Source organism: Hemitrygon akajei, chromosome 24 (genome assembly GCF_048418815.1).
Source record: "Hemitrygon akajei chromosome 24, sHemAka1.3, whole genome shotgun sequence".
In the NCBI taxonomy this organism is placed as follows: domain Eukaryota; kingdom Metazoa; phylum Chordata; class Chondrichthyes; order Myliobatiformes; family Dasyatidae; genus Hemitrygon; species Hemitrygon akajei.
The window spans coordinates 17,550,508-17,577,347 of record NC_133147.1 but is presented as its reverse complement, the minus strand read 5'-3'; the positions used below and the strand labels follow the sequence as shown (position 1 = coordinate 17,577,347).

Sequence of the window (26,840 nt, the reverse complement as noted above, 5' to 3'; positions counted from 1 at the left end):
AGAACTTTGGCCGTTAATGTTGTCGAACTGTCGGTTCTAACGAGAAAGCTAAAACAACACAATGAGACTTTTAATTTACATTCTTTTCATTATGAACTGTGGGATCATTTCTAGACAACAAGGTAAGACTATTTCTGACACTATTTGATTCAGTTATAGTTGAAATTTGTTCCTCTGGTTAGCTAATTAAATCATCTGTTTTAGCTTTATCACAGTGGTCATCCATCCTTGATCAGAGTGTTTTCTTCTCTTCCTAAATGTTGGGCTTGAAATTCTGCCCTGTGTTCGTTTAGGAAGAGAGACAACCAACACCGGAATATTACAAAACTTGGGTTTATTGCAGAATTCGTAACTGGCACAGCGAATCCACGGAGTCGCTGGAGAAGGCGCGTTCCGTCTTCCCCTTACAATCTGCTCTTATTTATATCCCTTTTCCCCCCAGCACAACCCCTTGCTACACATATTTGGTAAGGCCGAACTTTGTTGTACGTATTAGGTAATATCGGGCACTTGTGTCCATCTTATTGGCCCGATGCCATTCACTCACGAGTTACCTGTTTCTTTTGTTTACTGAATCGCGTGACACTAGCAGTTTCGGTGTAGCGGAATCCCCAGTTTCGCTTCCCCCCTCCCTTGCATTCCGGTCTCCTAATATTACGTGAGCCACTCCTGACCTGTAATGGCAGTCTCGAATTAACCCTAACATTAACCCTAACACTAAGTTATGAAGGAATCCCTTTTCCCTTTTCTCCAGTGCATTATCCCTAATCCCAGAGCTGCCTTACAGCTCCAGAGACTCTAGTTTGATCCTGATCTCACTTTGTGGAGTTTGCACATCCTCTCCATGGTTATGCAATTTTCCCCCAGTTGTTCCTGATTACTCACACACCCCAAAGATGTGTTGGTATTTTAATTCATGACTGTAAGAAGTTTATTAACTAACTATTCTTAGTTAAGCTTAATGGCGAAAGGAATCACAGGGCTTTAATGAGCATGTGGAAGAGAAAATAAGTAGCGGGAGTATAAAGAGAGAGGGAATGGGACTAATGATATTGCCACCTTAGAAGCTGGCATGCTCACGATGAGCTTAATGACCTTGTGCTATGTCATTGAACACAATATTCCAGGTATGGTCTCACTAAGCTCTGTATCATTATAGTAACAAATCCTTGATGCTGTATGCAAAACTCCTTGCAACAAAAGCCAGTAAACAATTTTCCTTCATAACTGCTCCTGGAAAAGCATGTTTGCTTGCAGTGAAAGCTATACAAAAACACTCGTATTCCTTTTTTATATCGATATGTCCCAGTTTGTCATTCTGAGAAATAACAAATGCTCTGACTTTCTGTTTTCCTTTCAAAATGCCTAACTACATTTGTCTGCATCAGATTGCAACTGCGATGTATTTGTCTACTTGCTCAACTTGTCTAAGTTGCCTTGAAACCTCTTTCTATTCTCATCATAACTTTCAATTATACATTGTAAGCAAATTTACAAATACTACATTCTGTTCCCTCACTTGAATTATTAACATAAATTGTAAATAGACTGATACCTGTGGTAGCCAGGTAGTCCACTACCCACCCCATTTATTCCTCCCTTTTCCTGCCTGTCAATCAATTTTCAATCTATGCAACTACCACATGCTTTAATGTTGCGTTCCAATCTCTTTTATGAGACTTTATCAAAGGCTTTCTTAAAATCCAAATACATCACATCCGCTTGTTCTCTATTATTTATTACATCAGTGAAGAAAAAAATAACTCATGCATATTTATGAAATGCAATTTCCCATTTATAAGTCCATTTTGATTTTGGGTAATCCCATTGATAGTCTTTTAGTTTCCTGTTATCATATTCTTTATAATAGATCCTATATATTCCCTACTGCTCTTGTTAGGCTTATCAGGATATCGTTCCTTGTTTATTCTTTTCAACATTTTTAAAAATAATGCATTTGTGTTTGCCATCCTCCCAGAAACTCTTTCAAGCTAATAACTTTGACCAGTGTTTTCTTCTATTTATTGATACTGAAGCAAATGATAGCCAAACAACTACTTTAAGGTACTTAAAGTATTTGTCTATTCTTTTCCATAGATGCTGCCTGGCCTGCTGAGTTCCTTCAGCATTTTGTGTGTGTTGCTTTGGGTTTGCAGCATCTGCAGATATTCTCATGTTTGTACATTAAGATATACTGCCCGATGCTACGTACACCAAGATTTGGACCTAGGGTTTCTTACTTATTGATTTGGGAGTTACGGGGATTACTGTAAGGCTAGCCTCATTGAGCACCCACAACAGCCCTTGAACAAAGTGGCTAGGCCATTTCAGAGAGTAGTTAAAGTTCCTGAAGTCTGTTTTAAGAAAAATACTAGATTATTTGCTAGATGGAATGGTTCCAGTTTTGTGGTCACCATTGTTATTTATATTTTATTCAATATTTAATTAATTAATTGAATTTCAATTCCTTTATGCCGTTGTGGGAATTGAACTCCCATCATTAGATTACTGGGAGAGCCATTCTGTTTTTTCTAATGTTTGCAAAACCTTCGTTTGTGTTACTTTTTCAAGAAATATTTAAACGTGGCATTTTCTAAATATAAATTTGGTTCATTTTGCAGTTTCAGAGACTATGCCCTCTTGTTTAAAGCTCTCTGCACTGGAAAAATACTGATCTACTCCCCTCATGATTTTATGTACCTCTGTGAGTTCATAATCAGCCTCCGGGAAAAAATCCCAACCTCTCTACCTTCTCCTTATGACTCAAGCACTCGAGACCCAGTAACATCCTCGTGAATCTTTTCTGTATCCTTTCCAACTTATTGACATATTTTCTATAGCTGGGCAAAAAAAAAAGCTGCACTTAATACTCCAAGTGTGGTCTTACCAACAGTTGCAAAATAATGTCCCAACACCTGTACCCAGTGCCCTTTCTGATGAAAACAAAAATGCCAAATGTTTTCTTCACCACCATGTCAACCTGTGTCGCCACTTCCAAGAAACTATGGAGCTATATCCCTGCAACATTCTCCAGGGCCATATCATTCACTGTGTAAGTCTTGTCTTAACTTACCAAACTGCAAAATCTCATACTCTCCTGAATTAAGTTCCATCTACTATTCATTAGCACATTTCTCTAGTTCATCTACATCCTGTTGTAATGTTATATAACTTTCTTCAATGTTCACAACCAAACAATTCTGGTGCCATGATGAACTTACATACAATATGTCAACCACATGATTAATATAGATGACAAACAACAGTGGACCTAGCACCGATCCCTGTGGCACACCCATGCATCCAATCTGGATAAGAACCCTCTACTATCATCCTCTATCTTCTTCCACCTAGATAATTTTGTATCCATTTTTATAGCTTAGCCTGCATCCCATGTGATTCATTCTTCCATACCAGACAACCACATGGGACCTCGTAAATGTCCTTGCTAAAGTCCATGTAGACAACATCTACCACCCTGCCAACATCAGTCTTCTTTGTTAACTCATCAAAAAATCAAATTTATGAGACACAATTTCCCACACAGCAGTCAATGCTGACTGTCCCTTTTCAGTTCTTGCCTTTCCAAATCTTGTAGATCCTGTCCCTCAGATCCTCTGCAGTAACTTTCCCACCACTCACCAACCTATAGTTCCCTAACTTGTCCTTGCAGCTCTTAAGTAAATGAACAGCATTAGCTATGTTCCTGTCTTCCAGTACTTCACCCATGGCTAAAAATGATGTGAGTATCTCTGCAAGGCCTCTGTAATTTCTTCGCTAACTTCCCACGATGTTCTTGAAAACACTTGATCAAGTCAGGTGGAATTATCCATCTTTTTGCACTTTAAGATCTATAGCACCTTTCTTTTATAACATCTTCTAATACATTACTATTTATTTTCCTTAATTCCTTGGCCTCCATGACCTTCTCCATGGTAAAAATACAGATGAAAAAGACATTTAAGACTTTGATATCTCCACATATAGATAACCACATTGATCATTAAGGGGGTTTATTCTTTCTTTAGTTACCCTTCTGCTCTCAATATACTGCTATAATCTCCTTATCTGCCAAAAGCTATCTTTGCCCTCCTGATTTTACTCTTAACTATACTCCTACATCCCTTATACTCTTCAAGAGATATACTTGAGGAATATAAGAGATTCAACAATTTCCACCTATCAAGGCCTTTTGCACAGTCCCAGTCAATTTGAAATCACCTCCTAATGCAACCCTATTATTCTTACAGCTATCTCTGATCTCCCAACATATATGTTCCTCAAGTCTAATTCCTGCTGACTGTTGGGGGGCTCATAATACAGACCTGTCAAAGTGATCGACCCCTTCTTATTTCTAAGTTCCTCCCTTATAGTCTCATTGGATGATCCCCAATAATATCATCTCTAACTACTACTTTGATGTTCTCCCTTATCAGAAATGAAATTAACCCTCCTCACTTACCTCCACCTATATCATTTCTGTAGCATCTATACTCTGGAACTCTATACATTGGAGTTGTTAGGCCTTCCCTCAGCTATATTTAGATTAAGGCTAAAATACCCTAGTTCCATGTATAAATCCATATCCTGAGTTCATCTACATTACCTGCCAAGCTTCTTGCATTAGATATAAAAGTATATTAATAGATATCAAAAGATTGAAATCACCCCATTTGCAAATCCTTTATTGTATTGAAAGTAATAACTACGTCAGAGGAAGTGAGAGGTAAACATTCATCCCATCTACATATTTATTTCAGGTTACTTCTGGCATATCACAGATCTTCATTGGGATCCAGATTATAGTGTGACAGATAATCCAAAAGCTGTTTGCCCTTCATCTTCTAAACCCGTACCAAACCCAGGGAAGTGGGGCAGTTACCTCTGTGATTCCAACTGGGACCTTATCAATCTGTCCATTTATACCATGAAAAAGCTTCATCCTCATCCAAATTTCATTCTTTGGACAGGGTAAGTATTTAACTATCTGCAGAAAGCAGAATTTACCAGCTAGATTACAAAATCAATATAACTGAGATTGCCTAATAATTACCACCAGTTACTATAATTAAGGGGGTAGTGCTAATGTGTGATAGTGGACTATAAACATTAGTTTGCACATTAAATATTGAAATAGGAGCCAAAAATGTTGAAAATACTCAGTAGATCAGGCAGCAACCATGGAGAGAGGAAGTTCATGTTGATAAGCTTTAATCATCATCATCTAACTAATGATTTCCAACATCTGTTAGACTTGTGTTTATATATTTGGAGTTTGATATCATAGAGCAGTCCTTTGACAATAAGGATGACTTGCTTCCACTAGAATTCTATTGGTAGTGAGATGACCAATGAGGCTAATTTGGAAATGGCAGGATTTACCCACAGTTGGGGCAGGCAAGTGGGTAGTTTATAAAGTAGCATAATCTTTCTGTCATTTATGCAGGGCTTCTGTATGCTCCCAAAGCATGAACATAAAATTCTCAATGTCATCCTGAATACTCCATCTCTACTTTGGAGAGTCATAGAGAAGTGATTTTTCCAAGGAAGCTCTGGGCAGATCCTTGAATTTCTTTCTTTGTCTGCTTGCTGAAATTTGGCATTAGTTTTGTGTTGGGCAGTCAGTTGATGCAGCCTACCAATGAAGCCAACTAAGTATGCTAGAGGAACTCAACAGGCCAGGCAGCATCTATGGAAAAGAGTCAACGTTTCAGGCCGAGATCCTTCATCAGAACTGGAAAAAAATGTTGAGAAGGTGGGGGAAGAAGAAATACAAGGTGGTAGATGATAGGTGAAACCAGGAAAGGGGAGGAGGTGAAGCAAAGAGCTGGGAAGTTGATTCGTGAAGGAGATAAAGGGCTCAAGAAGTGGGAATCTGATAGGAGAGGATAGAAGGCCGTGGAAGAAAGGGAAGGGAGAGGAGCACCAGAGGGAGGTGATGGGCAGGGAAGGAGATACAGTGAGAGAGGAAAATGGGAATGGGGAATGTAGAGGAGGGGGTTCGAAAAATCAATGTTCATGCCATTAAGGTGGAGGCTACCCAGATGGAATTTAAGGTATTGTTCCTCCCACCTGAGTGTGGCCTCACCGCAGCAGTGGAAGAGGCCGTGGACTGACATGTCAGAATGGGAATGGGAATTAGAATTGAAGTGGGTGGCCATTGGGAGATCCCATTTTATCTAGTGGACAGAGCATAGATGCTCAGTGAAGCAGTCTCCCAATCTATGTCAGATCTCACTGATATACAAGAGGCCACACCAGGAGCACTGGATACAGTGTTTGACCTCAACAGACTCACAGGTAAAGTGTTGTCTCACCTGAAAGGACTGTTTGGGCCCTGAATGGTAGTGAGGAAGGAGGTGTAGGGGCAGCTGTGGCACTTGTTCCACTTGTAAGGATAGGTACCAGGAGGGTCGAATGGACAAGGGACTCGCGTAGGGAGTGATCCCTGCAGAAAGTGAGGGGGAGGAAAAGATGTGCTTGGTGGTGGGATCCCATGGAGATGTTACAGAGAATTATGTGCTGGATGCGGAGGTTGGTGGGGTGGTAGGTTAGGATAAGAGGAACCCTAACTCTGGTGGGTTGGTGGGTGGGTGAGATGAGGGATGACTTATGTGAAATTGAAAAGATGTGCATAAGAGCAGTGTTGATGACGGAGGAAGGAAAGCAGCTTTCTTTGAAGAAGGAGGACACCTCATTAGGTCTGGAATGAAAAGCCTCATCCTGAGAGCAGATGCGGCAGAGACGAAGGAATTGAAATAAGGGGGTGGCATTTTTACAAGTGACAGGGTGGGAATAGGTATAGTCCAGGTAGCTGTGAGAATCAGTGGGTTTAAAAAAATATCAGTGTATAAACTGTCTCCAGAGATAAAGACAGAGAAACTGAGAAAAGGGAGAGAGGTGTAAGAAATGGTCCAGGTAAATTTGAGGGCAGGGTGGAAATTGGAGGCAAAGTTGATGAAGCTGATGATCTCAGCATGGGTGCAGGAAGCAGCACCAATGCAGTTGCTGACATAATGTAAAAAAGTTGGGGAGTGATACCAGTATAGGCTTGGATCATAGACTGTTCCGTGTAGCCAACAAAAAGGTAGGCACAGCTGGAACCCATGCAAGTGCCCATGGCTACACCCTTTGTTTGAATGAAGTGGGATGAGCCAAAGGAGCAATTATTAAGAGTGAAGACCAGTTCTGCCAGATGGAGGAGAGTGGTGATGAAGGGGAACTGGTTAGGTCTGGTGTCCAGAAAAAAGTGGAGGGCTTTGAGACCTTCCTGATAAGAGATGGAGGTGTATGGAGACTAGATATATATAGTGAAAATGAGATGACCAGGGCCAGGGAACTTGTCATTGAAAAGGTGAAGAGTGTGTGAAATTTCATGAATGTAGATAAGAAGGGACTAAATCAGGGGAAGGAGGGGATAAGAATCAGTCAAGGTATGCAGATATCTGTGGGGGGGGGTCATCTACAAACCCCATTTCCAGAAAAGTTGGGATATTTTCCAAAATGCAATAAAAACAAAAAATCTGTGATATGTTAATTCACGTGAACCTTTATTTAACTGACAAAAGTACAAAGAAAAGATTTTCAATAGTTTTACTGACCAACTTAATTGTATTTTGTAAATATACACAAATTTAGAATTTGATGGCTGCAACACACTCAACAAAAGTTGGGACAGTGGCATGTTTACCATTGTGTTACATCACCTTTCCTTTTAATAACACTTTTTAATCATTTTGGAACTGAGGATACTAATTGTAGTAGATTTGCAATTGGAAATTTTGTCCATTCTTGCTTGATATAAGACTTCAGCTGCTCAACAGTCCGTGGTCTCCGTTGTCTGATTCTCCTCTTCATGATGCGCCATTCATTTTCAATAGGAGATAGATCTGGACTGGCAGCAGGCCAGTCAAGCACACGCACTCTGTGTCTACAAAGCCACGTCGTTGTAGCCTGTGCAGAATGTGGTCTGGTATTGTCCTGCTGAAATAAGCATGGACATCCCAGGAAGAGACGTTGCCTTGATGGCAACATATGTCTCTCTAAAATCCTAATATACGCCTCAGAGTCAATGGTACCTTCACATACATGCAACTCACCCATGCCGTGGGCACTGATGCACCCCCATACCATCACTGATGCTGGCTTTTGCATCTTTCGCTAATAACAATCAGGATGGTCGTTTTCATCTTTGGCATGGAGAACCCAACCCCCATTTTTTCCGAAAACTAGCTGAAATGTGGATTCATCTGACCACAGCACACGGTTCCACAGTCTTTCGGTCCATCTGAGATGAGCTCGGGTCCAGAGAACTCACCGGCGTTTCTGCATAGAGTTGATGTATGGCTTCCTCCTTGCGTAATACAGTTTCAAGTTGCATTTCTGGATGCAGCGACGGACTGTGTTAAGTGACAATGGTTTTCTGAAGTACTCCCGAGCCCAGGTGGCTATAATTGTCACAGTAGCATGACGGTTTCTTAAGCAGTGCCGCCTGAGAGATCGAAGATCACGCACATTCAACAGTAGTTTCCGACCTTGCCCTTTACGCACTGAGATGTCTCTGAATTCTCTGAATCTTTTCACAATATTATGTACTGTAGATGTTGAAAGACCTAAATTCTCTGCAATCTTGCATTGGGAAATGTTCCTTTTGAACTGACTAACAATTCTCACGAATTTTGGCACAAAGGGGTGAGCCACGACCCATCCTTGCTTGCAAAGACTGAGCCTTTGATGGATGCTACTTTTATACCCAGTCATGATACCTCACCTGCTACCAATTAGCCTGCTTAATGTGGAGTCTTCCAGACTGGTGTTACTTGAATATTCTGTGCACTTTTCAATCTTATTTTAACTCTGTCCCAACTTTTGTTGAGTGTGTTGCAGCCATCAAATTCTAAATTTGTGTATATTTACAAAATACAATTAAGTTGGTCAGTAAAACTATTGAAAATCTTTTCTTTGTACTTTTGACAGTTAAATAAGGGTTCACGTGAATTAACATATCACAAATTTTTGTTTTTATTGCACTTTGGAAAATATACCCAACTTTTCTGGAAATGGGGTTTGTACTATAACTGGTGCTCCCTGTGTGGCCTCCTGTACGTAGGTGAGACCTGATGTAGATTGGGAGACCGCTTTGCTGAGCATCCACTGTCTGCCAGAAAAAGCAAGATCTCCCAGTGGCCAGCCATTTCAATTTTACTTCCCATTCACATTCTGACATGTCATTCCATGGCCTCCTCTACTGCTGCGATGAGGCCGCACTCAGGTTGGATGAGCAACAGCTTATATTACGTCTGGGTAGCTTCTAACCTGATGGCATGAACTTCGATTTCTTGAGCTTCCCGTAATTGCCCCCTACCTCTGGTGCTCTTCCCCCTTTCCTTTCTCCATGGTGTTCTATCCTCTCCTATCAGATTCCCCCTAATCCAGCCTTTATCTCTTTCACAATTGACTTCCCAGCTCTTTACTTCACCGCTTCCCCTCTCCTGGTTTCACCTATCACCCACCACCTTTACCTCTTCCTCCCCTCTGATGCACCATCAATAACTCTCGGAGACGTGAGGCGAGGTATAGGCTTTTATTGGCTGGAAGAAAGAACAAGCAGCAAGTGACCACCACACTACATCCTGGAGACTGAGGCCGGGGCTGTGTCTCCAATCGCCTTTATACCGGGGTCTGTGGGAGGACCCACAGGAGCAGTCAGCGGGGGGGGGGGGGGGCTTGTCCAGACGGGTATATGTAGTTCACCACACCCTCTCCCCACCTTCTTACTCAGACTTCTCAACTCTTTTTTCAGTGTTGATGAAGGGTCTCGGCCAAAACGTTGACTACTCTTTTCCATAGATGCTGACTGGGCCTGCTGAGTTCCTCCAGCATTTTGTGTGTGTTACCTTGATTTCCAACATCTGCAGATTTTGTCTTGTTTGTGGTTAGCTTCTATACAATTTCTTTACCTTATTAATTTCTTCATAATTTTAATTACCTCCATCAGGTCACCTCAGTCACATATTTTCTCACTTCTGGTATTAGCTCTGTGAATCTTTATTGCATTTTTTTCCAGTGCTTCACCATCCCTTTCTAAGTGTGGAGAACTCCAGTACTCCGGATTTGTTTTAAATTGGATTGATATATGCTTAACATGACCTCTCTGCTTTTAGGTTCTGTCCAAGGTATTTTACATAGAACCATTCCAATAATTTTAATAGAGTATGATGCAGAGTGTCTGACATTGTGGTCAATTTCTGCTACTTCTTTTTTCAAGTCATAATCACTGACATTGCTAAACCACATGGGAAATTAAACTAACATAGCTGTAATCTTAAGGTTATAGGGTGCACAAGGAGAGTGGGTCTGCTATTTATAATAATTAATTATGTTATTCTTCTTGAAACATTCAGTGATGACACCCCTCATGTTGCTGATGAAAAGCTTGGTGAGGATGCAGTGCTGAGTATAATTGGCAATTTGACCCATCTTATACAAGAGGTGTTTCCAGGTATGTCAACCATAAACAATTAAGTAAATGTTAAGTGTAACTGTCTAGGCCAGGGGTTTCCAACCTGGGGTCCATGGACCCCTTTCTTAATGGTATTGGTCCATGGCATAAAAAAGATTGGGAACCCCAGGTCTAAACCATGGTGGTGTCTACATAAAGCTAGCTTGAAATGAATGGTACCACCGAACAGAACGACTGGCATTTCCATTGTCGAATGTACTTAGTTCACCTCACCATAATGATTTTGAAAATTTCTTCTAGTACAAACTGTGCATTTCTTGAACACAATATTCTAAATAAAATACTTTTTGTGAAAGAAAACTATTGATAAACTAAAGTTGGATGGAGAATGGCACTGTAATACACTGTAATACATAATACACTATAATTACATTTACATGTAATACATGAAAACAAGGAGATTAATGCATTTACTATTATTTGATTTGGGCACTTAAATGTTTTGTTTTTTTGATTTTTACAGTTTTATAAGCAAACCATAGTTAATATCTGCTGTTGGTTCAGGATCACAACTAAATGAAGTTTTCTATAATAGAGATTGAAAACTGAAATTAATCACAAAGAGATCATTTGCTAGTTTGTTGGAGATTCCTGTGAAATAGTAATTCATAATGAAGCCATATATTCTCCAGAAACAAGCACCACAGAAATATACTCATGTTTACAGGGCCCTAGAATGAATACACAGACTTGGAGTAATTGTCTATTGCATTATTATGTCATCTCATCTCGACAATGAGTGTATATACTGTTTGCACTTCTTTGACATAGTTTTTGAACATACTTTGAGACAATGGCCAAAGAAAATTTCAGTGTTTATATAATATTCAAAGTGTAGAATAAGATTCTGCAGGTTTTCTCCTATCTCCATTGCTATCCTATATCCATACAGTGTATTTATGTAACACAAATATCCAATATTGGGGTTGGAGGATCAACACCTCATGTTTTGTCTATGTAGCCTCCAACCTAATGGCATGAACATCAATTTCTCTGACCTGGTAATTTCTCCACCCTCCCCCTTCCCCCATTCCGGTTCTCCTCTCACCAATTCTCTTCTGCTCACCTGCCCATCACCTTCCTCCAGTGCCCCTCCTTCTCCTCTTTCTCTCATGGTCCACTGTTCTCTCCTATCATATTCCTTCTTCTTCAGCTCTTTACTACTTCCACCTGTCACCTTCCAGCTTCTTACTTCATTCCAACCACCTTTCCCTCACCTGGTTTCACCTATCAACTATCAGTTTGTACTTTTTCCCTTCCCCTACTTTATTATTCTGCCTTCTGCCCTTTTCCTTTCAAGTCCTGACAAAGGGTTTCAGCCTGAAACATCAACTGTTTATTCCTTTTCATAGATGCTGCCTGACCTGTTGAATTCCATAGCATTTTGTGTGTGTTACTCTAATATTGGGGTGTCTTCTTTAAGAATTGTACCATATGACCATTTGTTCTTCATGTATTTGACTTGCATTGCTGGTACTAAATTGGCTTGAATGGATTGTTTGCCTGGCAGTAAATGCACTGGAAAAAATGCTCCACCTCCTTAATAGATATGTTTGTTGTTTTATTGCTCAATCTAACATATTTTAGAGAGAAAATGAAAGAGGGACTGGTTATATACTTATCAACAGATGATAAACTATTTAAGCAATTTAAGAACTGAAAGTCCACATTTTATCATTGAACTTTACAGCACAGAGGAAGGCCAGAATTATTCAATTAATTCTTCCTTTGGACCTCAAAATCTTCTCTCCAAGTGTTTCTCCAATTCCCTTTTGAAAATTATTTTCAATCTGTTTCTACTTCCTTTTCAGATAACACATTACAGAACAGTATATAAATCTTACAGTTCTCTGCACCAGGTTATATGGGTAATCTAAAGAGCTTTTTCTTCTCTTTTTCCCAGGTTTTCTTAATTGACCATCAGTTCAATGTGATAATGATATAAATAGCTGGGATTCTTCCAGCTTATCCAAATGATCATATTCATTTCCAAAGATTACCCTTTGGGGATAACTGGGATCAAGCATTCATAATGTTATTGATTAGTCTTTTTTTTGCAGCTTTTTAAATTACTTATCCATTGTTGCCTACATTAAGCCAATCAACACTGGCTAAGTTATTTTACACCACTGTGACTATTTTCAAGGAAGTTTGCAGACCAGACTGATATTGTCATTTAGCACATCAAACATGGTCACAGGTCTCTTTGCTTCATTAATAATTAGATATTTGTGTGCTCAGAGTCATTAATTTTAGTGTCTGTGTTTTCTATCCTCTGAAGATTTTAGACCATCCTTGTGAATTACTTTGTCCCAGTCCAGTATTCAGAAATGTCTCCTATTGTAATACATAGCTCCACAGAAGCATTGTCAAACTCAAATTTCAGAGTAAATGTATTAGTGAAGTACAAATATGTCACCATATACAACCCTGAGGTTCATTTTCTTGCAGGCATTCACAGTAAATACAAGAAACACAACAGAATCAGTGAAAGACCACACCCAACAGGGAGGGCAACAGCCAATGTGTAAAAAAAGCTGTGCAGATACAAAAGGAAAGAGGAATAATAAATAGATTCCTTGAAAATGAGTCCATGGGTTATGGGAACAGTTCAGCGATGGCATGAATGAAGTTGAGTGAAGTTATCCCCTCTGATGGTTGAGGCTGTTGCTGAACCTGGTGGTGTGGGTCCTGAGGCTGTTGTACCTTATTCCTGATGGTAGTAGTGAGAAGAGAGCATGTTGTGGATGCTGGGGGATCCTTGATGATGGATGCTGCTTTCCTACAACTGCACTTTATGTAGATGTGCCCAATGGTGGGAAGGGCTTTACCCATGACTGGGCCATGTCCACTACATTTTGCAGGCATTTCTGTACGACTTTGGTGTTTTCATACCTAGCTGTGATGCAACCAATCAACATACTCTCTACCACACATCTATAGCAGTTTGCCAAAGTTTTAGATGGCATGCCTAATCTTCACTTCTAAGAAAGTAGAGGCACTTATATGCTGGATTCAGGACAGATCCTCTGAAATGATAAAGTTGCTGACCCTCTCCACCTCTGATCCCCCCAATGAGGACTGGCTCATGGACCTCCTGTTTTGCTCCTCCTGAAGTCAATAATCATCTCCTTGGTCTTGCTGACGTTGAATGAGAGGTTATTGTGCCACCACTCAGCCAGATTTTCAATCTCCCCCCCCACCCCATATGCTAATTCATCTCTGTTGTGGAAAAAAAATCTCAGGAGTAGCAGAGAGAATAGATCAGGCCGACTCAGAGAACTGTTTCAGACTAAAGGGTCTGAATGATATCATGGAGAGCCCAGACACCTAAAGTGGAGTAGTGAGACTCTACTCAACAATGGATTACACTCTTATTTATACCCCAGGTGTACGTGACAAGAAGCACTTAAATCTGAAAAAGGAGGGAACTTCAACTACACCTCGTTGGAATAGCGAAGTTGCACTATATATCCTTGATCAGTTATACATTTTCTTAAGTGTTAGTTCTCAGGATGTTATATCAGGCTTTCCCAAGCACAGACATGTGATGATTCGTAGAACAAGGAAGCACAGACATAGTTATTTTCCCATCCCATCTACAAAGCACATTTCAGTCACACAGATGTGCATTAGTCGCAGATAAGTGATTAGAGACTTTGAATTCACACACTAGAAGAAGGTCATTAACCCCTTAACGTTCATCACAATGTCTTACTATTTTTCTTCCACAGTTACCACCTTTGATTCAGTAAAGACAGTGGTGTTGTCAGCAAACTTCAACACAGCATATTATATTAAATATTAAATTCTAGGTCTCCAAAAGAATGCCTGCTTGTAGTAAAGAGTTAACCATTTATATTAACCAGTTTCAGTGACTCATTTTGTCACAACTGTTGAATCAACTACACAGTTAACTTTCTAATCCGAACCTGCTTTCTAAAGAAGTTACCTACTGCTATATTTTTCAATTTTGATCTAAAGATTTGTGTTTGTAAACTGAGTATATGTTCACAGATACTAAAGTCTACTCTGCAATGGGAAATCATGACTTTCACCCAAAGAGTCAGTTTCCTGATACCTACCACAGGATTTACAACAGAACTGCAGATCTCTGGAGACCTTGGATGGATTCTCAGTCTGTCTCCATGTTTAACAAAGGTATGACCAAAGGAAATCACTTCTCAGGTTACTGAATGTGAATATAAGTTGCTCTTTTATCTTCCAGATCACTGAGTCCTGTTACTTATAGTTTTCTTCAGGTCTTCTGTAATCTTACAGTACCTTGTCTACTTCACCACACTTAGTATGTGTATATAGTCATTAAATGTACATGGCTGGCTCTTTTGCAAAGGCAGACATCAGAGCTGAGTGCAGTGCTATGAAGTGAACACATTGCTGCAGTTAGTATTGTAAATAGATTTCTCCCTGTTAGTAATTTGTTGCCTAACAAATCTTTGCTACAAAGTAGGGTTTTATAAATTTAGTGTTGATTTTGTTCACTACCATGAAGGGTAGGGAACATATCTGGATCCTGTCTTTCAAACACAGGTTCGAAAAACAGTAATGAACAGTCTTTTTGATCAGGTTAAAGGGAAGCAGATGGTAAATAAATAAGCTAGTTAAATAGAGAGAAAAAAAAACAAACCTCGTGCTCTTCCTTCTGGCAGCAATGACCATCACATTCAAAGATTCAAAGTACATTTAATATCAAAGCATGTGTGCAGTTTACAGCTCTGAGGTTTGACTTAGTCACGGACAGCCATGAAGCAAAGAGGAACAATGGAACCCTTTCAAAAATAAAACAACCCCCACACACAAAAAGAAACAAATCAGGGAAATGGCAACCAGAAAAAAATGAGCGAAAGCACAGATTTATAAAACACAAATTCAAAAGGCATATTCATTTCAGCTCAGTGTTCGTTTTCTTCAGACCGCACCGATTCAAAATCACCCAAACTAGCAACAAAAACAAGAGCAACCAGAAAAACTACAAACACACCATATGGAATTAAGAGTCCACAATCCACAAACCGTGTTGATTAAACCTTGCTCTGGCACCATCCTCCGACAACATCAGGGAAGAGAGATAGTTTGAACGCAAGGACCTTCCCTCAGGAGCAATGAGCAAGAGGGAGAGAGAGATTGTCACATGCAGACACCTTCCTCCCGCAATAGCGAGCGAGAAACTAGTAGATGGCACTGAACACTCACTCAGCCTCCACACCTACCTTGACAATTTCAATTTTCCTCAGCGCCTTAATTGGCGAGATCGGTAAGAGATGCAGTTGATCATGGGCTCACAACCTGTCTCCTGGTTTCCTAGCCTCCATGCTCAGAGACAGCAAAGCTCCAGATCGCCTAATCAGCCTAAATGACATAAGATTTTGCCTGTCAAAACAAAATCTACTGTATTTTGTTTTTGTTTTGCTTTTGATGTACTGCATCCTGCCTAGAAGAAGGCTGACTAACTGTGGGTTTCTTCTCTCACTTTCCCCAGCAACTGGTATTCCCCACATAAGTTAAAGGTTTACTATTTCTCCTCCAATATGAATATATGCCCAAATATATGTTCTTTAGGAACCTAACAGCTGTGTTGAAAAGACGGATGAGAATATTTTGAAGAACAACATGGAAGTTCTTCTAATTCTGCATATTTCTCATCTCTCAGCCAAGAAGGCAAAGTGCTGCTCATGCATCTCACGGCTGCTCTGGGACTTACTGGAGTATAAAATTATTTCTCTAAGAGTGACTTCTAGTAAAAGTAAATGGCTATGAAACACTGAGCTCATCAATAACTACATTTTTTCTGCCTTCTTCTTGATAGATAGATAGATAGATACTTTATTCATCCCCATGGGGAAATTCAACTTTTTTCCAATGCCCCATACACTTGTTGTAGCAAAACTAATTACATACAATACTTAACTCAGTAAAAAAAAATGATATACATCTAAATCACTATCTCAAAAAGCATTAATAATAGCTTTTAAAAAGTTCTTAAGTCCTGGCGGTAGAATTGTAAAGCCTAATGGCATTGGGGAGTATTGACCTCTTCATCCTGTCTGAGGAGCATTGCATCGATAGTAACCTGTCGCTGAAACTGCTTCTCTGTCTCTGGATGGTGCTATGTAGAGGATGTTCAGAGTTATCCATAATTGACCGTAGCCTACTCAGCGCCCTTCGCTCAGCTACCGATGTTAAACTCTCCAGTACTTTGCCCACGACAGAGCCCGCCTTCCTTACCAGCTTATTAAGACGTGAGGCGTCCCTCTTCTTAATGCTTCCTCCCCAACACGCCACCACAAAGAAGAGGGCGCTCTCCACAACTGACCTATAGAACATCTTCAGCATTACTCCCTTTCTTGTGTCAAGAGCATTGAAGCCAATTTCAACAATCCAGATACTGTATTGAATACTTTATTTTCATGAAGTCCATGCTTTACTTTCAGGGGAATCTTGGATTATCTTTCCTCTTTATTCAGCCCCACATGACACACCGCATCTGTCCTTCCAGGGGCTGCAGGAGATTGGAACATTGAGACAGTGGGTTTAGCTATCGGAGGTGTCTGCCCTCTATCTATATATCTCTCTCTCTCCCTCTTTCTGCCTCTCTCTGTTTCCCTCTCTGTCTATCTGTGTGTGTGTGTCTTTCTCTTGCTCTCACTCCACACTCTCTCCCTCCTGTTTGGGGGGAGAGTCTGCTGAGCTCTAATAAATGACACCTCAAACTGTAACATTGAAACAGCGAGCTGTTTGTCTCCCCTCTTGCTGTGGAAGGGGTGACACTGCACCCTTGTTGAGAGAGAGAGAGCCTATGGCATGTGAAAGTGCTGGGCTATGAACTGTAGTTTTTCATAGGGCTAGATCATCATCTGTTTAGAGGCTTCACTATTGCCTGCATGGTGTGTGGAGGTGGGGGGGGGGGGGGTGCTGATCCTTCCGCTGGAACAAGTGAGGAAGGGGAAGGGTTGATGCTTTGCTGCTGCTTGTGTATGGGAGGGGGAGGGGGCTTTGGGGTTCTAACATCTTTCTTTCATTTTTTGGGGTTTTCTTCTGTTTCGTGGATGTCTGTAAAGAGTAAGAATTTCAGGTTTTGTACTGTGTACATTCTCTGATATTAAATGGAACCATTGAACTATCAACTCTAGACCATTTCAAGCCCGGATTTTAAAATTAAAATCATTTGGATCAATGGTTCCTCTTGAGTTGATGGTGATAATTGTTGACCTATATTATCTTGGTAGATTTTCAAGAGTTAGATCAATAGATGTTTAGAAAAATACGTAGCAATGAGTTAAGGTATAAATTAGTCAAGACTAATAGAATGATGGTATAACCATGAAGACAAATGGCATTCTCTTGATTCTATAGAAGTAATAGATTTGATAAGTAGACAGATAGTAGAAAAGAGAGCACATGATCAGTACTTCCTGTAGCTAAGCAAATGGCCACTGAGTATATGTTCATGATCTTCTGCTGCAGTAGCTCATCCACTTCAAGGTTCGACATGTTGTTCATTCAGAGATGCTCTTCTACACACCACTGTTGTAAAGTGTGGTTATTTGAGTTACTGTTGCCTTCTTGTCAACTTGAACCAGTCTGACCATTCTCCTCTGACCTCTCTCGTTAACAAAGCTTTTTCGCCCACAGAACTGCCAGTCACTTCATGTGTTTTGTTTTTCCCACCATTCTTGGTAAAACTCCGGAGACTGTTGTGTGTGAAAATCCTGAGAGACCAGCAGTTTCTGAGATGCTCAAAACACCCCGTCTGGCACCAACAATCATTCCATGGTCAAAGTCAACTTAGATCACATTTCTTCCCCATTCTGATGTTTGGTCTGAACAACAACTGAACCTCTTGACCATGTCTGCATGCTTTCATGCATTGAGTTGCTTCCACATGATTGACTGATTAGATACTTATATTTATGAGCTAATGTACAAACGTTTGTATATGTGTGCCTAATAAAGTGGCCACTGAGCATAGAAACAGTAATAATAAACTAATAGAAATTTATAGAGTGGAAGCTATGACATCATCAGTATTTGCTTCTTCCGATGCTTTTCTGATTGTGAATCCCTTTTAATGAATGCTTGTATTTTATCATAAGGATTTATCTTAAACAAAATATCCACAAAATGTAACAGAAAAGATGTCATCTCCTTGGCCCTGCAATATTCTATGGAGCATCTGAACAGTATTGTTTATTGACTACAGCTTCGCTTTTAATACTACTATTCTGAGAAAAGTCATCACCAAGCTCCAAGATGTGGGAGTCTTCCCCTTCTGCACTTATCCTCGACTTTCTAATCAACAGAGTAATGATAGGCAAGAACGTCACTGCTACAATTATTCCCAACACTGGTGCTCCACAAGATTGTGTCCTCAACTCCCTACTCTACTCCCTGTACACTCAGGACTGCTTGGCCAGATTCTACTCTAACTCAATCTACAAATTTGCAGGTGATATCACTTTAGTGGGCCATATCTCAAATAATGATGAGTCAGAGCTTGATAACAACCTTTCCTTCATTGTCAGCAAAATAAAAGAGCTGGACATTGACTTCAGGAAGGGAGGCAGTGCATATCCTCTTGTCTATATCAACAGTACCAAGATTGAAAGGCTTGAGAGGTTCAAGCTTCTAGGAGCTTGCTGAACATCACCAATTGCTTGCTGACTGGCTGCATCACTGCCTGGTATGGGAATTGTACCTCCCTTAATTGCAGGATTTTGCAGAGAGTGGTGCAGATAGCCCAGTTCATCTGTAGCTGTGAACTTCCCATGATTCAGGATACTGTATTTACAAGGACAGTTGTGTAAAAGGGGCCCATAGGATCATTGGGGACCCAAGCCATCCCAGCCACAATCTATTCCAGCTGCTACCATCTGGGAAGCAGTACCACAGCATAAAAGCCAGGACCAACAGGACAGCTTGTTCCACCAGGCCATCAGACTGATGAACTCACACTGACTTGAGTGTACTCTACATTACTGTTGTATTTATTATAAGTTATTATAAATTACTGTGATTGAACATTGCACATTTAGATGGAGATATAACGTAAAGATTTTTGCTCCTCATGTATGGGAAGGATGTAAGAAATAAAGTCAATTCAATTCAATAGCCCATCTTCATCCAACCACATAAACATCATGGCCGAGAAAGCTTACCAATGCCTCTACTTCCTCAGGAGGCTAAAAGAATTTGGCGCATCCAAATGGACCTTCATCTATTTTATCGTGAACCATAAAAAGCATCATCTCCAGATGTATTATGTTTTGATATTGCAGTTGCTTGGCCCATGATGCAGGAAGTTGTGGACACAGCTCAATACATCACAGAACCCAGCCACCCCTCCATTGACTCTGTCTACACTTCCCACTACCTCATTAAAGCAACCAACATAATGAAAGACCCCACCCAACCCAGTCATCCTCTTACCTACCCTCTCCCATTGGGCATAAGATATAAAAGCCTTAAAGCAAGCACTACCAGGCTCAATGACACTGTTAAAGGCTATTGAATGATTACCTAGTGTGATAGATAGACTTTTGATTTCACAGTCAACCTCATTATGATCTTGCACCATATTGTATGCCTGCACTACATTTTCACTGTAACTGTTACACTCTGTTCTGAATTCTGTTCCTTGTTTTCCCTTGTACTATCTTAATGCACTGTGTAATGATTTGATCTGTATGAACAGTTTTCAAGACAAGCTTTTCTCTGTACCTTGGCATATATGACAATTATAAACCAGTTCCAATTCAAGGTGCTTTAGATCTTTAGGATTATGGTTCATTGGATATATTATCTGGCAATAGAAGCTCAATCATTGTTACATTCTACTCAGCATAAGGAATAAATGGCTTTCATCCCCTTTGTGTGATCATAGGGCTGCCTTTTCTTTGTTCATTAGGAAGGTAAGAGCCAAATGCAAAAAAAAAAAGCAAAAAACTAAGTCCAGTCCAACATTGAAAAGAATGAACAAAGGAGAACTCAAGTAGTAAATGGCCCTTCTTACTGGATCTTTTGATTATCTTTAGGAGCTTTCTACACTGAGAAGCTGCAGAATCGAAATGACCAGCGTATTATTGTCTTAAACACAAATTTGTATTATACTAAAAATAAACTTAATGTTGGCCTAAGTGACCCCGCTGGTCAATTTCAATGGCTTGAAGAAACACTTTCAAAGGCAATGACAACAAAAGAGAAAGTAAGTACTGTCTGTTTACTGAGTTCAAACACAAAAAAGAAATGTCTATATTCAGAAATATGGATCTCCTGTTTAGGTCTCTTTTCCTATTTAAAAAAAATCATGAGCAAATAAACCTAACATTATTTATAAGGTAATTGTTAATCATTTTGCAATGGATTTCTGAAGGAATTTTATGGAGGCTATTACTCATGATGGAATAGGGAAAATCAGCCTGGAACATTATTGTAGGATAGGTCAGTAGGTCAGGCCAGCATTATTGTCCATCCCTAATTTGCTCTTGAACAGTTGGTAGTGAGCTATTGGTAAAAGTACTTGCACAATGCAATTGGGTTGGGAATTCCTTAACTTAGACCTAACAAAGATGTAGAAACAGAAACATTTTTTTTCAAATCAGTTTGGTGTGCAACTTCAAGGTTCGAAGTAAAATTTATTATCAGAGTACATACATGTCACTACATACAACCTTAAGATTCTTGGAAGCATTCCCACAGATGATGGTGTTCTCATGTGCTTGCTGCCACTATCCTTCTTGGTGGTGGAGTTGCAGATTTTGAAAACGCTGTTAAGTAACTTAGGCAGGAAACTACAATGTATTCTACAACACTGTAACTGGTGATTGATTAAATATGTGTTTAGGGTGGTCGGTGAAGTGTCCTTTACATGGGCTGCTTTGTCGTGGGTGTTGCTGGGTGCTTTTTAGTGTAGTTGGAGCTGCACTCATCCAGGCCAATGCAGAGTATTCCATCATGCTGGCTAATACAGATGAACCCTGCTTCTAAATTAATGACAGCAAGAGTCAAAGTGATGTTGATGGGCATGAATGGGAGAGAATATGTTGCAAACGTGCATGGAGATCCTCCAGGAAGACCACAGCCAATGACCTGGAGAGCTATGTTGTCTGGAGTCAGGCCTTTATGCTTTGACTCTTGGTAGGGTCACCCATGCCAAACAGGTCAAAGGGCAGAGGCCAGATTAAGAGTGGTCCACCAGTCCTCCAGGTTCAGGAGTTCAGCTCAGGGCTAACAACCCTGACTGGTAAAACAAAATTGTTACGGAAACAGCTATGACGAATCCTTCTACATTTGTTTGTGACGGTATTCCTGAGTCTCCTCCGGGACATGCATGACTTACGGTAGTCCTGTAAGCTATTGACACGATGAAGGAAGCCCTGAACACCGCCAGAGATAGAGGACATTCATTGCTGCTCTAAATGCCAGCGGTGTAACGGGTATTAGAGCTGCAGGGAGGAAGAAGGTTCACAGCAACATGACGAATGGGATTTCTCCCTTGGATATCAGCATGAGCTGAATAGCTTCCTTCAGTGACATTGAATATAATCTGTTAAAATACACATGAAATAATAATCATATTGAGATGCATGCAGAATCAACTAAATATCTGTTAATGCTCTGCATTCATAGGTTTACATTATTGGACATGTACCACCAGGCTCTTTTGAAAAGAAGAGAAAGGTTTTCTGGTTTCATCAGCACTTCAATAGAAGGTACACTGAAATTATTCAGAAGTATCACAGTGTGATAGCTGGTCAGTTCTTTGGACATCACCATACTGACAGCTTCAAGATGTTCTATAGTGATTCAGGTAGTGAAATACATTTTTATTCCTTTTTGTTATTTCCCTCCAAACAGTCATCAGAATCAATTATATGTTAATTGATCTGCTTTAAATTTTCATTGCTTTTCAGGCACAATTCAAGAATGGAGATCAAGTTATTAGTAATGCCAAGGATAACTAAAGAGCCAGGTGGAAAAAAAAATGACTTCTGAGAAGGTTTATAAAGAATAATCTCAAAAATATTCAGGAACGATATTCCAAAGAATAGAGCACTACACCACAGAAATAGGCCTGTGGCCCATCTACCCGGTGCCAAACTAATAGGCTACCTAGTCTGAAACTTTGCCACCAGTAGTAAAATGAAGCAAGTGTGGTGATGAGAAAAGATGAGGATAAAGAGGCTATGATTAGATTAGATTTATTTATTTATTTATCACTCGTACACTGAAACAGAGGAGTCCATACTAGTAACAATGAATTTATAGAGGTTATAAACTTAGGAAAATATTTAATATGCATGGTTGATGCATCCAGCTGATCCCCTACCACTTACCAATGATATCAAAGATTCAAAGTACACTTATTATCAAAGAATGTATAAATTATACAACCTTGAGATTTGTTTGCTTAAGCAAGCAAGAAACCCAGAAGAGAGCAATTATCAAAAAATAATGACCAACCCCGAATGTTCACAGAGGAGAAAAGAACAAATCATGCCAATAATAGAAGTGAGCAACAGCATTCTGAATCAAACTGAGTCCAAATACATAATTTATGTTAATGACAGAGTAGGAAAAGAATTACAGGTGCCCCTTCCCCCTTTACAAAGGTAGAGCATTCCTATGAAACCTTTCTTAAGCCAAAATGGCGTAAAGTGAAGAACCATTAATTTATATCGGAAAAATTTTCGTAAAAGCGAAAATCCTCTTGGTGATGCGAAAACAGGTTACTAATGTAGGTCTTTTGTAAAAGCGAAGTGGCGTAAAGTCAACATTCGTAAATTGGGGGACACCTGTATTCAAGAGACTGCAGCTGAAAGAACAAAAAAACCATAGGGAATGTGGGGAAGTAAAGCTTTAAACAAGTAGGAGGGGTGAAATGTGTATATGCATGAAGAGGAGGATCTGGAATTTAAATAGTATGCTTTAGTGAGTAGGTAACTAGTAAAGGTCTGTAAGGAAAGAAGCAATCAGTGAGAGGCAGGATACAAGAATTTTAATTTCCCAGAAAACATTTGAAGATCAGGATGTATGATAATATATCTTAAGTTTCATAGTAAGCCAACAGAATGCAATACAGGCTGACCACCACACACCCAGAATGATTGGGATGTGTGCAGTGCCAGATTAGTGATTTTGCCGAATCACAAGTGGCTAGGTTAGGATTAAATAAATAAACCCCTCTAATCCACTTGACGATCACCTTTAAAGTACTCTGTAAATAGTACAAGTTGGATAATAAAGAGAAAATAAATAACAAACAAAAAGCAAGTGAAATTTCAAGTACAGTACAGGCAAAATAGCTTACAAGGTTATCTCTATTTACATACATCAGAAGGTTAGTTATTGCCACTTCCAAAGTGAAGAGTTGGATTGTACAAATAATCATTCATGTCTTTCATTATTTTCCTTATTCACACCTGTTTTTTTTTATTCACTGTCAGCAAAGAACTGGAGCAACTTTTTTTTCCGTTTCTTTATATCATAAACTGAGGAAGAGCCGAAGTTATGCAAGTTGCATGTGCTTTTTACAGGCACGCCATTGTCGAGTCCAGCTTCCACCTTATCTTACTTCTTTTAAAGACAGTGCCAATAGCTGGTTCTGCTAATGGTGCCACCAAAACAGTGGCAAAAGGTCGGCACGTCGATGCGGGTAATTTGAAATTAGGCTGGTGTAAGTTATGTCCGAACCAGCTGTGGAATTGGATTACTGATTGCTGGAGTTGAGGTGGTCGACCTGTACAGCGTACTATAATATACATCTTTCAACCTTTTCTCAGGTTCCCCCATTGGAGTTATGTTTATTGCACCTGGCATCACTCCATGGAAGACAACACTACCTGGTGTAGAAAACGGAGCTAACAATCCAGGAATACGGGTATTTCAGTACAACACAAATACACTGGAAATTCAGGTAAGAGGGATCCATACTTGTAGCAATGAATTTGCAGAGGTTATAAACTTACGAATATATTTCAAATGCTTGTTTGATGTACCCAGCTGATCCCCTGGCAGATACAACTGATATCAAATCATACAGGCCCTAGATTTAATCCCTTGTCTATATAGGGTCAGCTGGAGTTTCGGTATGAAGTAAACTCAGAATCCACAAGATAAACAGGGTAAAATGACACATAAAAGGTGTGATTGATAGATAGATAGATACTTTATTCATCCCCATGGGGAAATTCAACATTTTTTTTTCCAATGTCCCATACACTTATTGTAGCAAAACTAATTACAACCAATACTTAACTCAGTAAAAATATGATACTCTCCAGTACTTTGCCCACGACAGAGCCCGCCTTCCTTACCAGCTTATTAAGACGTGAGGTGTCCCTCTTCTTAATGCTGCCTCCCCAACATGCCACCACAAAGAAGAGGGCGCTCTCCACAACTGACCTATAGAACATCTTCAGCATCTCACTACAGACATTGAATGACGCCAACCTTCTAAGGAAGTACAGTCCTTCCTGCACAAGGCATCTGTGTTGGCAGTCCAGTCTAGCTTCTCGTCTAACTGTACTCCCAGATACTTGTAAGTCTTAACCTGCTCCACACATTCTCCATTAATGATCATTGGCTCCATATGAGGCCTAGATCTCCTAAAGTCCACCACCATCTCCTTGGTCTTGGTGATATTGGTGATGTTGCAGTTTGGAGGCATTTTTTAATGGGATAGCTCGTAGTGACTGGGATGATATATGGAATTAATATTTTAGTTACCTTTACAATAATTGACATAGACTCACTGTAATCACAATAACTTTTGACTTTCTTTTAGAATATGATGACATATTACTTCAACTTAAGCTATGCCAATACAGTGACTCCAGAATGGCATTGCGAATATGGACTAACAGAGGCATTTGGCGTTCCGGATGGTACAGTTAAGTCTATGCAAACGGTTCTGGATAAGCTGTACAAAGATGACTATTACCTACAGAAATATTATAAATATAATTCTGTCAGTTATGATTTAAGTGAATGTGATAGGAACTGTAGAATAGATCAGATTTGTGCAATTAAAGCAGTCGACTTTGGTGAATATGAGGAGTGCGTGCAGAGGGAGAGCTCTTCTGCCACTCATACTGCAGCATGGTCTATCATTTCATTTCTGCTTCATTCTTTGCTGTTTCTTCAGTTCTAATATTTACCAGATCTCTATAAATCAGGGGCTCCAACCTGGGGTCCATGGACCCCTTGCTTCATGATATTGGTCCATGGCATAAAAAAGGTTTTGAACCCCTGGTATAAATGTACTAAGATATGAGGATTATTGATTAATGCACAATTTTAAAGTGATAATGGTTGTATTTCAATATATATATATATGTATTTGAGTCTGATTCACACAAAAAAAAACCTTTGACAGTTCTTTGACCATTGTTTCTGCATAATTGTGAAATTGACCATAAAGGAGGAATTAAACAGCTATTGTTACGGTCAATCAGTGTGAAAGATGATCTTCCTGAGTGCAGTTCTGAAGACAACTAACTTTGTGACATCATTGAAATTCTCAAAATGCTATTAAAACTCTGTATTTCAGAACATTGTTTGTTTGGTTGGATGTAAATAATTTGATGATGATTTATTCATATTTGTCACCATTATACTTGCCCAGTGTACAAAGAATGGAGGCCAACCCAACATATTGTGCCTAGGATGACTCTTGAGAATATTGTGGTAAAACAAGGGTATGACCAGTGAGGCAACGTTAAGATTAGCTTTATTTCATATTTCACATGTATGTTGAAATATACAGTTAAGTGCATCATTTGCATCAAATCAAATCAGTGAGAATTGTGCTGGACAGCCTGCAAATGTTGCTATTATTCCAGTGCCAACAAATCACTAGGAATCTGGGGTAAAAAAACCTATGCAATCACAGAGAGAAAGTACAAACTCTTTAAAGGCAGTGATGGGAATCTAACTCTGATCTTACGGGTGATACTATAATAGTGTTTCACTAACTACTACGCTACCATGCTACCCTTGGCACAGAGGGATAAGACAGATATTACCAAAAAGATTTTGTCAAATTGCCAAACCTGACCATTTATTCTCACCATTTTGGCTGAGTGGTCAAATATCAGCCTGTTGGATGTGGCTGGGATTTTTAATTAGGAGTGAATTGCAGAGTTGTATTTATTTGATCAAAAACCTGGGAGTAATTGTCAAGTGCTAAAGTCACCAAATATTGTATAGTCAACACTGCCTGGATTCTCTTTATTGTATCTGTTTTTTAAACTGATATGTAACGTGTTGATATGGAGACAAAGTTTAATGAATATTGTAT

The 26,840-nt window shown here is 39.7% G+C and overlaps 1 protein-coding gene across 1 annotated transcript; it reads left to right on the top strand.

Moving 5' to 3' along the window:
* smpdl3b (sphingomyelin phosphodiesterase acid like 3B) lies at positions 1 to 26,840 on the top strand. Its single transcript, XM_073027943.1, has 8 exons — positions 1 to 122; positions 4,761 to 4,971; positions 10,404 to 10,501; positions 14,540 to 14,683; positions 20,575 to 20,744; positions 22,169 to 22,349; positions 24,322 to 24,455; positions 25,326 to 26,840. The coding sequence occupies exons 1-8, from the start codon at positions 62 to 64 to the stop codon at positions 25,689 to 25,691; spliced, it is 1,365 nt and encodes a 454-aa protein (XP_072884044.1). The 5' UTR covers positions 1 to 61; the 3' UTR covers positions 25,692 to 26,840.